This window comes from Eurytemora carolleeae, unplaced genomic scaffold (assembly GCF_000591075.1).
Source record: "Eurytemora carolleeae unplaced genomic scaffold, Eaff_2.0 scaffold419, whole genome shotgun sequence".
NCBI lineage: Eukaryota > Metazoa > Arthropoda > Copepoda > Calanoida > Temoridae > Eurytemora > Eurytemora carolleeae.
The window spans coordinates 71,397-86,622 of NW_019396476.1; the positions used below are offsets into that span (position 1 = coordinate 71,397).

The following is a 15,226-nucleotide window of genomic DNA, read 5'->3' on the forward strand; positions in this document are numbered from 1 at the left end:
CAATTATTAAAAAACCAAAATATAGAATTCATGTAAAGCAGGTGGTTTGAATCGGGCATGTTACTTTATTAATGAAGTCTCACTAATAATCACTTCAACAGTTCCTTTAAGTCTGGAATATAAGTCTTTTACTCTCATTTTTTGTAGATGCTCCTTCATTATACTATCATATATTCTTCCTAAATAGCTTATATAGTTAATCTTTAATTTTACCACTTCATCTCTTATGCATGCTTTCTAGTTTGGGTGACGGACGGGAGGGGGGGTTACATTGATCCAAGCATCAATGATAAAAAATTCCTTATTATTCATCCGAAAATTGATGATTTACAATTTTTCGGACTTTCTTCAGACAGAAAATACAAACAAGAACATTTCTGACACTTAAAAGATTTCAAACTGAATATTTTACATCATAATTAAGTATATAAGCGTTCAATTGCATTTTTAAAATAAGGGTTGAACTTAAAGCAACGTTGACAAACTGGAAGATTGACATCAAATGAAATATACGAAACTGATCCTTATCAGCTCTTAGAGGAACCTTGGGAACTAGAATAAACCCCTACAAGGGACTGTAAACGTAATTTTAAGTAACCCTTCATTTAGGGGGAATGAATTTTCGATTCACAACGGTACCCAATTTAACATTGTGAAAGATATCGTCGTTTTTCCACTTTAAAATTTTCACTTCAATCCTGAACTGGGTGCACCTATATCGTTGAATCTGTGAAGGCACCTCCTGTATCCGGGAACCAGGCTGACCCTGCTGACCAGGGAGCAGAAGAACAATCTAGAACAGAAATATCAGATCTATCTCCTACCAGTGATTCTTCACTAATTCAGGTTAATTTGGAGTCTTCTATTCCAGGTTTTTATTTTTGTTTTTTTACGATAATCTGTGATTACGAGATATTAACGAAAACATGAATATAAACTCAAAACATTAAAACTATAATGTCTGTGAATTCTGAATTTAATACCCTGCTTTTCCAACAAAAAATTTCAGAATTAACATTAATATACCCCTCCCCCCTCCTCTAGGAAGACAATTTTTTTTTAAATCGATTAAAAAAAATATTTAAGAAGATTCCACGAACGTCGGGCAACGCCAAAAAAATAACTTCGTTTTTTAGAATTTGGAACAAATTTTTGTAATGCAAAATGGCTGGAAAACATGAAACTTTTTTCAATTGCATGTTTCTTAGGAGGAGGAGGAGGAGACGGTAGTAAGCTGTGGTGAAGAGCAGAGACAACATTCACGTGGATCAAGCGCTAGTTCTACTCTCACTTCCGGTACTGTAGATAGTGACAGGGGTTCATCAGCTTCAACTCTACCCACGCATCTAGGAGATTACACTCAGGTTCAGATTTTATGTTTTCACGATAAATAGTTAATCATCAAGTGCCATAGAATTCGACTTAGAACCAGCCTGGACGATTAAAATATTGTTTTGGGATTAGAGAGGAAAGTTTTGTGCTTATTTAAGAGATATAAATCATAAAAGGCCCCGGATTAAAGAGACGATAGGCTTTAACAGACTATGAATAAATAGAAGAGTGGAGAGTAGATGAAATATTTTCAAAAGTGACGTGGAATAAGATTTAAAGAGTTAATATATGACAATACGTAAATAGACAATAAACAGACAATAAACAGACAATAAACAGACAATAAACAGACAATGAACAGACAATAAACAGACAATAAACAGACAATAAACAGACAATAAACAGTCAATAAACAGACAATAAACAGACAATAAACAGACTAGAAATAGAAAATAAAGAGACAATATGCAGAAGATAAACAGACAATATGTAACATGGTCAGGGGGGCCAGACAAAACGTCATCATATATGTGAAAGACGATAAATTAGACAAGAGACATGATGACGTAAAAGAGAAAGGATGACAATTCCCGATAAGCAATGTATGGACAATTTAACAGAAAAATTGCAATTTGACAGAAATAGATCAGACAATAAAGAAATTAATTGATAATCATAGATAATGAGATCAAAAACTAACATAAAAATATCTTGTCCTACTAGAAACAAGACGAGAGAGAGAAAGAAATTTAATTTAAACTATTTTGTTGCAGGGTATAGTTGTCTGTTTACACCGTAAGATGCTACCCCAGGAGTTTTATTTTCTTTCCAGCGAGAAGTATAGACCTGCACTCTTTGGGATTCCGCTAGTTATTAGCTATACTTCAGAAACTACAGGACAAGGTAATATGGTCACATGGTCATGGGCATGGTCATGGTCATGGTCATGGTCGATGACGATGACGATGACGATGACCATGACCATGACCATATCCATGACCATGTCACTTTCATTTTGTCATTTTGTCATTGTTATTGTCATTGTCATTGTCGTCGTTGTCGTTGTCGTTGTCGTTGTTGTCGTCGTCGTCGTCGTAGTCGTTGTCGTCGTTGTTGTTGTCGTTGTCGTGGTCATCGACTTGGTCATTGTCGTAGTCATGGTCATGGTCTTGGTAATGGCCTAGGCTATTTTTAATGTTTATTGTTATAATTTTAATTATTTAGAATTGTATGGTTGGGTCTGGGAGCAGGTTGCCCGGCTTATATCCCCGCTACCCCCGCAGGACAAGGCTGCGTCTAACCATGCTACAGATTGTGATGATAGTCTCGGATATGAATATCCGTTTATACTCAAGACAGTGAAGAGTAATGGTTCCTGGTGCTCTAGTTGCTCCTGGAGTAGTATGTGTCGAGGGTGTCCTGTACCCTGCACAGCAGAGCGGCTCTCCACTCCATCGTCATTCTTTGCTATCGGTACATTTTAGTTGATACATTACCTTACAGTCATTCTCCATTTTAAGAGGGACATGATTGATTCCCAACAGTACCCTTTAAGCCTATATCTGAATAATTATGTGGAAGATTGCGTCGTTCTATTCAATTAAAAAGTGTTTAAATCTTTCAATTTCCTCCATTTTTTATAATTTAAGATTGGGACCCGACCGCCCTTCATCTGCGCTACCTGGCTGGTGCTGAGAGGGCGTGGCATGAGGACTCCAGTGTAGCTGAGAGTAGGCGGGCTGCTACTGAGCCTATCACCCTGGGTAAATGTTTGGAGGCGTTCACCCAGGAGGAACAGCTGGGGGAGAAGGAGAAGTACTACTGCTCCGCCTGCAAGTAAGTCAATATCTATCTATCAGTCAAAACTGTTTCCACTTTTAAAAAAAGAAAACTACTCAAATTTTTTATTATCAATTACACAACTATTATAATCTTATCAATTAATCAATTTATCAGGCAAAACTGTAAGAAAACTACTTAATTTTGTCACTATTGCACAAAGTAATTCTAAGAGCATATCTAGTTCTTATCCAATTCTCTGCTTATTTCTTTTTTGACGATTTTTTCTAATTTTGTGGAATTCATTCTACAATGAAGTGAAGTCTATATCTCAAATACTGAACTGATCTTTTATTAAGTCATTGTGATCAGAAATAAAAAACTTGACAGGTCATAATAAAGAATCACGTGATATCTTTTTCTAGAACTCACCAATTGGCGGTGAAGAAACTTCAGATCTGGCGATTACCGCCGATACTCATCGTTCATCTCAAGAGGTTCCAGTGCGTTAATAATAAGTGGATAAAATCTCACAAAATTGTGGATTTTCCATTTTCTGGTTTAGATTTAACCAAATACCTAGCCGCAGTGCCAGCAGAAACCCTAATCAGGTGAAATTGAATGCTCTTAATTTTAGCATTAAAAATCCAGAATTTAGCGGGCCAAATAAAAACTTCAAATAATAAGTTTTATTTTCATTTTCTAAAAAACAATCCTTTTCTTTGAATTTTCTGGGATCTTAACTTGACCCTTTTCTAGGTATAAGGAGTTGAGTAAAAGAGCTGGGAGATTACCCTCTATAAGTTGCAAAGCCGAAACGATCGCCGAACTTAGCGAACCGTTACCGCCGGTGATCCCGCCGACCGGCCGACGGTTAAATGAACCTGGAGTTGCTGAAACTGCGGCGACCCCTGAGCCTGGAATTGAGGAGGACCCCAACGACTCTGGGATCGAGTCTAACAGCGGGAACAGCCACGGGATCCTGGAGCGCGGGGAGAGTGCAAGCTCCGATGTTTTCGAACCCGAAAATTTAAATTTTTCCAAACTGACGAACAAGACTGAACATATTAAATCTAGTCACAGACCCCTGGGTGGAAGGTAATCTATCCTTATATCTTCAGAACAGGAGAAATATTTGTTTTTTAATTGGTGACTAAAATTTCAATTTTAAAGGGACTGTAAGCGTACTTTTAAGTGACCCTCCAGGCAAAAATGGCAATGCCAGATTCTCAATCCTTTATCTGAACAATATTGTCGTTTTTATGATTTTAAATGTGCTTGTTTCTTATTGCAAATGAAGAAATGATGTCACTTTAGTGAAGAAACCACAATTAAAAACAGTTTTAAGATTACAAACAGAGATATAAATAGTTCATACTTGATCGGAAGTTACCCTTTATGCAAATGTCACTTATAGTAATGTTTACAGTCCCTTTAAGACTGATGTATTGCTTGGAGCAATGCACCGTTAATACATGATAAAAAAGTATTTATTTAGAACACGTCAGATCTCGACATCTTTGGTTCAGCATCCTATTGAAGATCATGATCTCAAGGATTTCCATGGACATCTTTTAGAACCTGGCCATCATCCACTTGATATAAAGTAACATTCATATATTTTTATATACAGTGGTCGGCGTTTGAATCAATACAATGAAGACGAATTTTCTATTAAAGTTGTGATTTTTAACAAGCTTTTTTTCAAATTACAAGTTTACAAGTAAACAAAGAGAAGCTTTAATTTGACAGTTTCTCTTTGTTCCCATATTTATGTTAATCCATTGAAATCTGAAGTCTTCTTCATTGTTTTGATATATACGACTACGACTGTATTTCAAACTATAAACATTCAAACCTACTGTTGTAAAACACTTCATGTTTGGTGGTGGATGTAGGGCGTCCCTAAAAGTCTGATTTTACTTGATTTGATTTTTGACAAGGTTGAGAAAAAATTACAAAAATGTATTATTGTTAGGTACAACATGTATGCAATGGTTTGTCACTCTGGTGTACTGGGAGGAGGACACTATGTATCGTACAGCAAAACCAGTTCAGGAAACTGGTTTTGTCATAATGATTCATCATGCAAGGAATATTTACCAACTATTATTTTACACTAGAGATTAAGCTTTTCTTTTGATTTATATCCAATATGGATTTATAACGAAAAAAAGGTTTGTGTACTATAAACATTAATTTAGAAAAAACAACAATTCTTATGATATTTTATCTTTCTTAAAATTGATCAAATTTTTACTTTTAAATCATGTAAAATCAAAGAAAAAAATTCATTAAATTAAAACCTAAATCAATCAAGGAAATCTACTTGTTGTTAAATGAGTTTAAACGAGTAGGAAGTTCCAGAATCAAACATAGATAAAAGCTCGGCTTATATTTTACTTTATGAAAGAGAAGGCCTTTCTACGACAGGTATTTTTTTCAGTCTGCTGAATTTCTAGAAATCATTTTTTAGAGTCGAGCAAATACCATAACATTTTAATTTAGCTGGCAAAGAATAATTAATTCTTTATATACAGTGAGTCCCATAAACCTGTGGATTAGAAAGACGATACATGAATTTGATGCTGTAATAAAGCAAATAGTTTTACCAGTTGATTGAAAAGGTTATTTGTCAACTGCACAGATGCCGTTTAAAGTCATAACTTGAGTCTAACCATTCCATAGTTTAATGGTTCTCGTTGTAGTCTTGTTAATTATTCTACAGTTTAATAGTTCTTGTTGTAGTCTTGTTAATTATTCTACAGTTTAATGGTTCTCGTTGTAGTCTTGTTAATTATTCTACAAAAGTTGTTAAAAAGTCCTAGACAAACGATTTTACAAACTTTTGTTCTAAGATTACCTCCCAGATGTGACTGGATTAAAAGCAGACACTTTACTTCTGGAAGAAGAGTTAGAAATGGACTTTAAGAAACAGTGTTCACTTATGTAATAATGTCCAGTGTACACTCAACACTCACGTGATTTCCCGCCGGATCAATTCCGGTCTCGTGGCAGCTTCAGGGCAAACGCCATTTTTGTGATCTTAGACATTCATATCCTTATATAAATATTCTACTTATTTCTTATCGAGATTGATAGACAATGGTAAAATGTCAAATTTGTCAAAAAATATTATTTATTTCTGAAATTTTTGTTTTAAATAGATCGCGCGTACACATTCCATGAAGATCTTTTTGTTTTCCCAATTCTCGCTCTTTTTTTGCGCATTTTTTAATTTATGGTTTCAATTTTTCCTTCTCTAGTCATATCAAATACTGGATCAGAAATACAATACTCCACTCTACTCAATTTTAACTCATCCATAATATCAAAAACATGTTCTAAAGGTCTTCCAATACCTACACGGATATTAGTTTATTACTGTTACAAGATTTATTAATTTTATTTATTTTGTTCTAAAGAAAATATATATTTAGAGGGGTTAACATTAAATCCTTCTAGCATTTATCAGAGAATTATTAGAAGAAATTCTTTTAAGACGAAAGGTCTTCATACTGAAAATTTCTGAATACTGTGTGATATTTGTGATAATTTATGTTGTTCTAATTACTTTTTATTCATCAAACTCAAAAAGCCATCTTATATTTCATTTAAAGTTTTATTACGCAGCCAGAATGCCTAATTTTCGATTTATAGATTCTAGCTTTTCACATGTTATCTTTTCTTGCTTTGAAAAGCATATTTTGAAGAATTCTTGAAAATCTCTATTTCCATTTGTAAATCCTTGTTGATGAATATTCTCCTGCTGAAAGTTTGTATTATGATTGCAGATATTTATATTGAATGTTGAGCTTTTATATTTTCTATTCTACTCGCGAGCTTGTGTAAGTTTCCACGTGTGTTTCAGATAAAAACAAAATGGCGGCATATGGAGGACAAGCAGCTGATGGACTTAGGGCCGTTAGGCTTGGCAAGGTTTGACGGGGGTTTAAATTTATTACAATTTAATCCTTTTATGAGGGAGGGAGGTTAGTTTTCAATTGCTGAAAAATTCAAAATCTATTTTTTACGAAAAGTAAAAATGTGTTCAAAACTTTATATCATGACAAGGGGAATATATTCACGGAAAGCGGTAATTCCCTAGGTTTGGGTTTATTTTTGGAGAGTATGCTAGTAATCAGAGAATTAGGGGGAAAAGATTTATCACAAATTTATTTCATATTTAGTATTTATACTTAGTTGTATTTGTAAGATGTAAATAAATATAAAAGATTTTAAAGCTCTATTGGATAAAGATGTGGCTACAGGACATGATTCTTTGACTGTAGGTTAAATTTTAATAATAATAATGAAAATACATTATACATGTATAATATATTATTATTACACTTTCTTCCTACGCATAATATATTATTAAATGTTTTATATTCCATTTTTTAATAATTTTTAGAATGTTTTGAATTTTTTTAGCAAATTATAATGGTTCTGTAACATTCATCCCGGTACTATTTTATTAACGAACTGATCATTTTCATTTTAAATTAAGGATTAAAGATAAGATCACAATTCTTCTTGTTTAGAAGAAACAATAGAGAAATTCACAGAAATAAAAATAAAAATTAAGTTTACAGTTCCTTCAAGACTCAAATTGGAGTCTCATATTCAATTGATTTATTAAGAACTAGGTGAAGGGCCTGGTGTTGCCCGTGAAAAAAAAGTATTGCTACACTGATTTGGTATCGCTTTGTAGTTAAGCGTAGCTGGAAATATTATTTTACCATTCTTGACACGTCCAACGTATCTATCGTTAACCATTCTTAAACTCCTTTAACAACTTTAAAGATTCAGATTCAACAATTTTGGCATATTGTTTAACTGGTAAACCACTACCAGCAAACCTATTTTTTTCTAATATTGGAATTTGAAATCTTTATACAATATGTATTAAAGTAGAAATCTCTGTTTGTATTTCCGATCATAACTCATTAAATTTTCTTTTGCCTTAAATTTTGACTGGGTGTATTGTTAGATGTAAGAACCAGAAGAATGTTATTAACTTGGTTTAAAAATTGTTAAGATCTCTATGAAAAACTGAGGCCGAATTTAAAGAATTTGAACGGCGGTTAAAATTTAAGCCGTGGCTTAAATATAGTTGGTTCCACTTAAAATTGTATCAAGATTTCAAGATTTAAGCCGGCGCTTAATTTAACCCGGGTTTTGGCAGATTTAAACCGCGGCTCAAATTCTTTAAATTCGGTCACTGGTTTCTCAATTTAGTTCACAGGGATTTGCAATTTAATTTAAAACAATATGTTAATTACTAAGGTTTCTGTAGTTTCTGTAGGTAAATAAAGAAAAGTCCGTCATCCTTGTTTCAGTAAAGGTTTAAAGGGTACCATTGAAATTCTTTAAATGGAAGTTCTCTTGAAACTACGTTTACAGTCCCTTTAGAAATACAGTAAAATATTCTAGGCCCGTGAGAGGGAGATGGAAGATGCCGAGTTCAGGAAGAAGAAGTTGTCTGACAGTCTCAAGGTAGGAGAAAATGAACTATTTCAAAGAAATGGGGACAGAAAATTTGAGTCTGAGGCGATTATTCAGTATTGTTGATATAGTTTTGGACAAAACTGATTTTTTTGCAAAAAGTTCCATGTAAATACAATCATTAATATGTTACAAAACAAATTTGGAAAACTAAAATATGTCATAAATAATTTCAAAACTTAAAAGAATAACAAAAAAGCACAACTTAAACAAATTGAGTATAATAAAATTAAAAAAGATAACTACGGATAAAAATCACAATATTAGAAATAATGAACATGAAGAAAAATGAAGTGAACTAAATGAACAAAATAATGATTCTGATTCTGTATACTATACTATATATTTGGATTCTGTCTACTATACTATATATTTGGATTCTGTATACTATACTATATATTTGGATTCTGTATACTATACTATATATTCTGTATAACATTTCTGTATAACATTCTGTATAACAAATTTATTTCAAATAGGTGGATAAGATAGAAAACAAGTTCTCTGCACATTTTGACGCGGTGGAGAATGAGATTAAAGCTAGCACGGTCAGTTAACAGTTTAATCCTAAAAATTGAATCCTAGTTGTATAAACCTAATCCACTTTGATTCTAGTTTATCTTCACTGTAATCCTATCAGTTAAATCCTAGTTTATCTTCACTTCAATCCTAAAAATTTAATCCTAGTTGATCTTCACTGTAATCCTATCAGTTTAATTCTAGTTTATCTTGACTGTAATCCTTGAAGTTTAATCCTAGTTTATCTTCACTGTAATCCTTGAAGTTTAATCCTAGTTTATCTTCACTTCAATCCTAGAAGTTTAATTCTAGTTTATCTTCACATCAATCCTAGAAGTTTAATTCTAGTTTATCTTCACTTCAATCCTTTTTAACCCCTAATATTACCCTTTTTTAAACCTAGTCCTTCAAAAAAATCTTCATTTATAAAAAATCTGAGAATTTAAAAAAAAAATCTTTTTGTTTAGATCGGACTCGTCACCATAGACCAGATGAAACAGACTCAGGAAATTTTATGATATTTTCTTTCAAAATCCGTTTTTGTATTTGAAATAGGGGAAGGTGTGTAGAAAGAAAAAGCTGTGATGGGGGGGGGGGCATGGAAGAAAAGAAAAAGTTTAACAACGCCCTAATTGCTTTTGATTTCAATTTCAAAGAAGCAAAAAAAAGTACATTTGAAAATCTGAATAATTTTAGTTTTTATTAACAGAGTTTAAAATCTTATAAAATTTGATGTGCAGGAGAGAGCAATGTTGGAACGTGAGAAGAGATTAGTAAAGAAAGAGAAGGATAAGATTAAAGAACAGCAGGATAAAATTAGAGAAAAAGGAATGGGTTTAGAACCAAAAACCTTAATTACTTTTCCAGCTTTTCACTTTTATTATAACAGAAGTTTCTTGGCAAAATTTTCATAGCCTTTTAATTTCGCCAAAAAACTAAATATTCTTCTCAAACTCCGATTTTCAAATCTCTACATCTTTTTAACCTTGAACCATCTGGTTGCTAAAGCACAATGATTAGAAAATCTTGAGAAAGAACTCCCTTGGTTTTGTATAGGAAGAATTTTGTTTTTGTATAAATAATTCTGAACCTCTTAAAAACAGAAAAGAAGAAAGAGAAAGAGAGAAAGAAACTAAAAGCTCTTTCTTTCGTCGACGAAGAGGAAGAAGAAGGTAAACATTAAATAATTCATCAAATCAAAAAATCAAAATCAAATCAAAAAATATATTTCACCCAAAAAAGTTCTGTGGTCCAAGTTCATCTTTATTCAAATAGAGCTTTTTTGGTCTTTAAGTACTTTCTTAGATTTTGATACTTTGATACTTTAATCAGTACATTTTATTAATAAAAAATATTTATTAAAAACTGTTTAGAAGAAGAAAATGAAGAAGATTCTCCTCCGAAGAAGAAAAGGTTTGGCATGAATCCTGATGTTGATACAACATTTCTTCCAGACAGGGATAGGGACGACGAGGTACGGAAAGGGAGAAGATGNTCAAGTGATGACTATCTGTCAACGTAATTTCAAGTGATGACTATCTGTCAACGTAATTTCAAGTGATGACTATCTGTCAACGTAATTTCAAGTGATGACTATCTGTCAACGTAATTTCAAGTGATGACTATCTGTCAACGTAATTTCAAGTGATGACTATCCGTCAACGTAGTTTCAAGTGATGACTATCTGTCACGTAATTTCAAGTGATGACTATCTGTCACGTAATGTCAAGTGATGACTATCTGTCAACGTAATTTCAATTGATCCTTCATTTATAGATTGGCATTTTAAATTTGCAACCTTAAACCTTTGTCTAATCTAGGATGAATGAGATATCCTTTTTTTAGCTGAATATTTTTTCTATTTTTCTCTTAAAACATTAATTGTAACCGGATTTACCCTGCAGAGACAATGAAGAACATTGTCAGAATTTCTAAATATACTGAGATATAGATTTCAAGGGTACTGTTGTGAAACGAATTTGAAACTCTTTAAATGGAAGGTCACTTGAAATAACGACTACAGTCCCATTCACGGAGGAAAAGATTATTGCAATAGAAAACATAATTCTGGCTTTGGAAGGACATCATGGTTCCTTTAATACTTAAGTCTATGTTGAATTGTACTCCAGTTATTGTTGAATGACGCCATTGTTTGTAAACAAACTGTACTGTACTTGATGATTCAGGAGAACAGGTTGAGAGAGGAGTTGAGACAGCAGTGGGAGTCCAAGCAGAAACAGATAAAGGAGGAGGAGGTACAAAACATTAAGTGATCTGTAAAGTCTGTACTCGATATTAATCTTCTCACACGACAAAAGGAATTGATTTTAAACAAGAAAGTTTTGACCTCGGAATTATCAATCTTGTCAAATCAACAAATTTTTTTTTAAATGTTTTGATTCATTTAATATTTAAAATTTTTTTTACCTTTCTCCTTTAAAGTTAAAATATGTTTTTTATGTAGCATAGCTGGCATATGATAACACTATAAGATTTTAACTTTTATATTATTAGTAAGACGACCCTAACATTCTAATTTAAATTAATGTTTTGTTTGCAGGTTGAGATAACCTATAGTTACTGGGATGGTTCTGGACACAGGAAAACTATATTTTCTAAAAAAGGAAATACTATTTATCAATTCCTTTGTAAGGTTAGTTAAAAACTCTTATCTTGGAAAGAAACTGAGATTTTGTTACACACTCAAATGTTCTAATCCTTATACCTTTGAAACTTAATGGTGTTAACCTTTAATATTTTAAACTTAAATTCTTTAATAGTAACAAAATTTATAATTTGAAATATCTAAGGTCTACAATACAGGAATTAAAAAAATACTTTTTGTGGCTAAAGCTCATTTTCTCTGCGTCACGTAACCTTAGAGAAAATAGGATGAATGATGTCTTCGTTTGTCTAGAACATCTCAACCAATTTTTCCTCGTTTATTTTCTGTAGAAATCTTTACATGAACCTCGCGACTGGAGTTCGTCAAATCTTCAATATTCATTCAAATGAAGTAAAGTTAGCAAACCCTGAACTGAAACCTTGAACTGCGCTCACAATTAGGACTAAACAATGGTTTTGGAATGTATCCGTGGTGAATATTCCGAACTTAATATTCAAAGTTCCTTCACAGAGAAAATATATTAGGAAAGTTTTCTGCGAACCCTGTTCAGTAGAATTAGCTGATCTGAAACTTGTAAATTATTACGCTCACAATAAGAACTAAACGCTAATGTCACATTGTTGATACGCAACATCCCCTCTACGGAATGTCTGACCTACAGCAATATCCGACTTACGACATATGTTTATTATGAAACTAAACTAATAATGATTTGATTTGAAGGTTTTGGAATCCATCCGTGGAGAGTACCCTGAACTAAAGATAGCATCAGCTGACCAACTTATGTTCGTTAAAGAGGATCTCATCATTCCACAGCATAACACATTCTACGTACGTTTACATCATCGTCTTTTATTTACGCGGCATTCATTTACACAAGCAAGACAAATAGTTTTCCTTATCAGATGATCAAATAGAATCCATGAAGACAAAGGTCAATTTTTTTCTGAACTATCTTTATGACCTCGTAGCTCCTCTTATTTGATTTTACGTACAATTATGATAATGTAAATTTTTAGTTACTTATTTTTTGTTTTTCTCAACTTTCAATGAAAACATATGAGATTTTAATTAAACGTCAAATTTAATTTACTAATTTTACTAATTTACTAAATAAAATTGAAATTTCTAGACTCGCAGATTATTGAACTTTTTATTGAACTTTTGCAGGATTTTATTGTATCCCGAGCCAGAGGTAAGACTGGACCATTGTTCCAATTCGACGTCTACGACGACGTTCGACTGCGACACGATGCTTCCATAGAAAAGGTAGGTTCGACTGCGACACGATGCTTCCATAGAAAAGGTAAGTTCGACTGCGACACGATGCTACCATAGAAAAGGTAGGTTCGACTGCGACACGATGCTTCCATAGAAAAGGTAGGTTCGACTGCGACACGATGCTACCATAGAAAAGGTAGGTTCGACTCCGATACTATATAATGTGCTACCATAGAAAAGGTACATATTCTACAATGACACGACACGATGCTAAGATAGAATAGTTATGTTCGACAGTCACACGATGCTACCTTAGGAAAGGTTTGTTCTACTATGACACAATGCTACCAGAAAGATTGTATATTCGACTGCGACATGATGCTACCATTGAAAATGTATGTTTGACTCCGAAACGATGAATAGTAAAGTGAAGTTTTGTGTTAGTTTTTCAAAAAAAATATGAGATAAAAAAGAAGTTGTCTTAAATTATTTTTTATTTTTATACTTATTAATTGTTTAAATTTTAAATTCATTAGATCTTTAAAAGATTGAATTATAAAAAAGATTATTTTGGGTAAAAATAACAATGTTTATGAATAAAAAGATGAATTAAAGGATGAAAATTATTAGGATGAATCTCATGCTGGAAAGGTTGTTCTGAGGTCCTGGTATGAAAGAAACAAACATATTTTCCCGGCATCTAGGTACAGTACAGTGCAATGCGGTGCAGTGCAGTGCAGTGCAGTACAGTGTACAGTACAGTGTACAGTACGGTGTACAGTACAGTGTACAGTACAGTGTACAGTACAGTGTACAGTACAGTGTACAGTACAGTGTACAGCACAGTGTGCAGTGCAGTACAATATAGCACAATTTAGTACAGATATTTATCAATGTTTCAGTGTGAAATCGTGTTTTTTGTTAATTTTTCTTGATTTTATTATGTACGGCTGTGAACTAAATCATTAGAACACAAGTTTTAAAGGAATTATTTATTTAATGATATCTGGTACGTAAATATTAGGATTTCAAATCTTTTGCTCTCATCAATATCTCCTTAATAGTATCATTAAAAACATACAAATCTTAATCTAAAATAAAATATTTTTTCGTTAAATGTGATTTTGTTCAAGATGGGAGCCGTATGATCCCACGAAGACATATCAAGCTCAGGATTCTAAACTTGACTTCACAACCAGTACCAGTATTTTCCAACCTACTGCTGCAGAGGTAGATAATGATTATGATAATGATAATGATGATAATGATATTGATAATGATGATAATGATAATGATAATGATAATGATAATGATAATGATAATGATAATGATAATGACAATGACAATGACAATGACAATGACAATGACAATGACAATGATAATGATAATGATAATGATGATGATGATGATAATGATATTGATAATGATATTGATAATGTTAATGATAATGAATGATAATGATAATGATGATAATGATATTGATATTGATAATGATAATGATAATGATAATGATAATGATAATGATAATGATAATGATAATGATAATGATAATGATAATAATGATGATATTGATATTGATATTGATATTGATATTGATATTGATATTGATATTGATATTGATATTGATATTGATAATGTTAATGATAATGAATGATAATGATAATGATAATGATAATGACAATGACAATGACAATGATAATGATATTGATATTGATATTGATATTGATATTGATATTGATAGTGTTAATGATAATGAATGATAATGATAATGAAAATGATAATGACAACGACAACGACAACGACAACGATATATTCAGGGAACTGAGGAGGAGAATGTATTGAAGAAGCTTGCTAAAGGATCTGCTTCTGGTTGCCGTGGAATGTGTAAATGCTCGAAATCTACTGTCTGTGAAATGCATTATCAAGCCAAAACATTTAGATAAACTGTTCATTCTTTCTAATACAGTGATTTGGAATAGGGAAGACGACTAAAATTATATAATCTAGATAGTCCAATCAACATGAAACACAGCAGCTGTGAATTGTGAGTGTCTAGTGTGAACAACCCCTGTCACTATATTATTTGAATTTTAAGCTATTGGTAAAACTAATTGCTTTATAACATCAGATACAAAAAGATTGGTTAAATGTCGTCTTCATATTACACAGATGAGATGTATGGGCCTCACTGTATATATACTACTATCAACTTGAAGATATAAAAATGAACCTTATTTCAGA

The 15,226-nt window shown here is 32.4% G+C and overlaps 2 protein-coding genes across 3 annotated transcripts in view; both read left to right on the plus strand.

The window, feature by feature from the left end:
• Positions 1 to 6,582, plus strand: part of LOC111703984 (ubiquitin carboxyl-terminal hydrolase 32) — a 26,575-nt gene extending 19,993 nt beyond the window's left edge. Inside the window, exons 29-39 of the mRNA XM_023476087.1 lie at positions 736 to 846; positions 1,209 to 1,364; positions 2,106 to 2,235; positions 2,557 to 2,805; positions 2,982 to 3,168; positions 3,537 to 3,722; positions 3,871 to 4,209; positions 4,610 to 4,717; positions 5,090 to 5,204; positions 5,469 to 5,544; positions 5,970 to 6,582. Of these exons, the coding sequence (XP_023331855.1) occupies positions 736 to 846; positions 1,209 to 1,364; positions 2,106 to 2,235; positions 2,557 to 2,805; positions 2,982 to 3,168; positions 3,537 to 3,722; positions 3,871 to 4,209; positions 4,610 to 4,717; positions 5,090 to 5,204; positions 5,469 to 5,544; positions 5,970 to 6,064 (1,752 nt within the window). The 3' untranslated portion in view covers positions 6,065 to 6,582. The remainder of the gene's footprint in view (positions 1 to 735; positions 847 to 1,208; positions 1,365 to 2,105; positions 2,236 to 2,556; positions 2,806 to 2,981; positions 3,169 to 3,536; positions 3,723 to 3,870; positions 4,210 to 4,609; positions 4,718 to 5,089; positions 5,205 to 5,468; positions 5,545 to 5,969) is intronic.
• LOC111703965 (protein FAM50A) overlaps positions 1 to 15,226 on the plus strand; it is a 20,049-nt gene extending 4,823 nt beyond the window's left edge. For both annotated transcript variants that reach the window (XM_023476063.1, XM_023476064.1), the window contains exons 2-16: positions 1,908 to 1,911; positions 6,981 to 7,050; positions 8,548 to 8,610; positions 9,099 to 9,167; positions 9,606 to 9,644; positions 9,879 to 9,966; positions 10,242 to 10,310; positions 10,512 to 10,612; positions 11,325 to 11,393; positions 11,699 to 11,791; positions 12,488 to 12,595; positions 12,935 to 13,033; positions 13,616 to 13,689; positions 14,119 to 14,215; positions 14,803 to 15,226. In XM_023476063.1, coding sequence (XP_023331831.1) covers positions 6,994 to 7,050; positions 8,548 to 8,610; positions 9,099 to 9,167; positions 9,606 to 9,644; positions 9,879 to 9,966; positions 10,242 to 10,310; positions 10,512 to 10,612; positions 11,325 to 11,393; positions 11,699 to 11,791; positions 12,488 to 12,595; positions 12,935 to 13,033; positions 13,616 to 13,689; positions 14,119 to 14,215; positions 14,803 to 14,928 — 1,152 coding nt within the window. In that variant the 5' untranslated portion in view covers positions 1,908 to 1,911; positions 6,981 to 6,993 and the 3' untranslated portion in view covers positions 14,929 to 15,226. The remainder of the gene's footprint in view (positions 1 to 1,907; positions 1,912 to 6,980; positions 7,051 to 8,547; positions 8,611 to 9,098; positions 9,168 to 9,605; positions 9,645 to 9,878; positions 9,967 to 10,241; positions 10,311 to 10,511; positions 10,613 to 11,324; positions 11,394 to 11,698; positions 11,792 to 12,487; positions 12,596 to 12,934; positions 13,034 to 13,615; positions 13,690 to 14,118; positions 14,216 to 14,802) is intronic.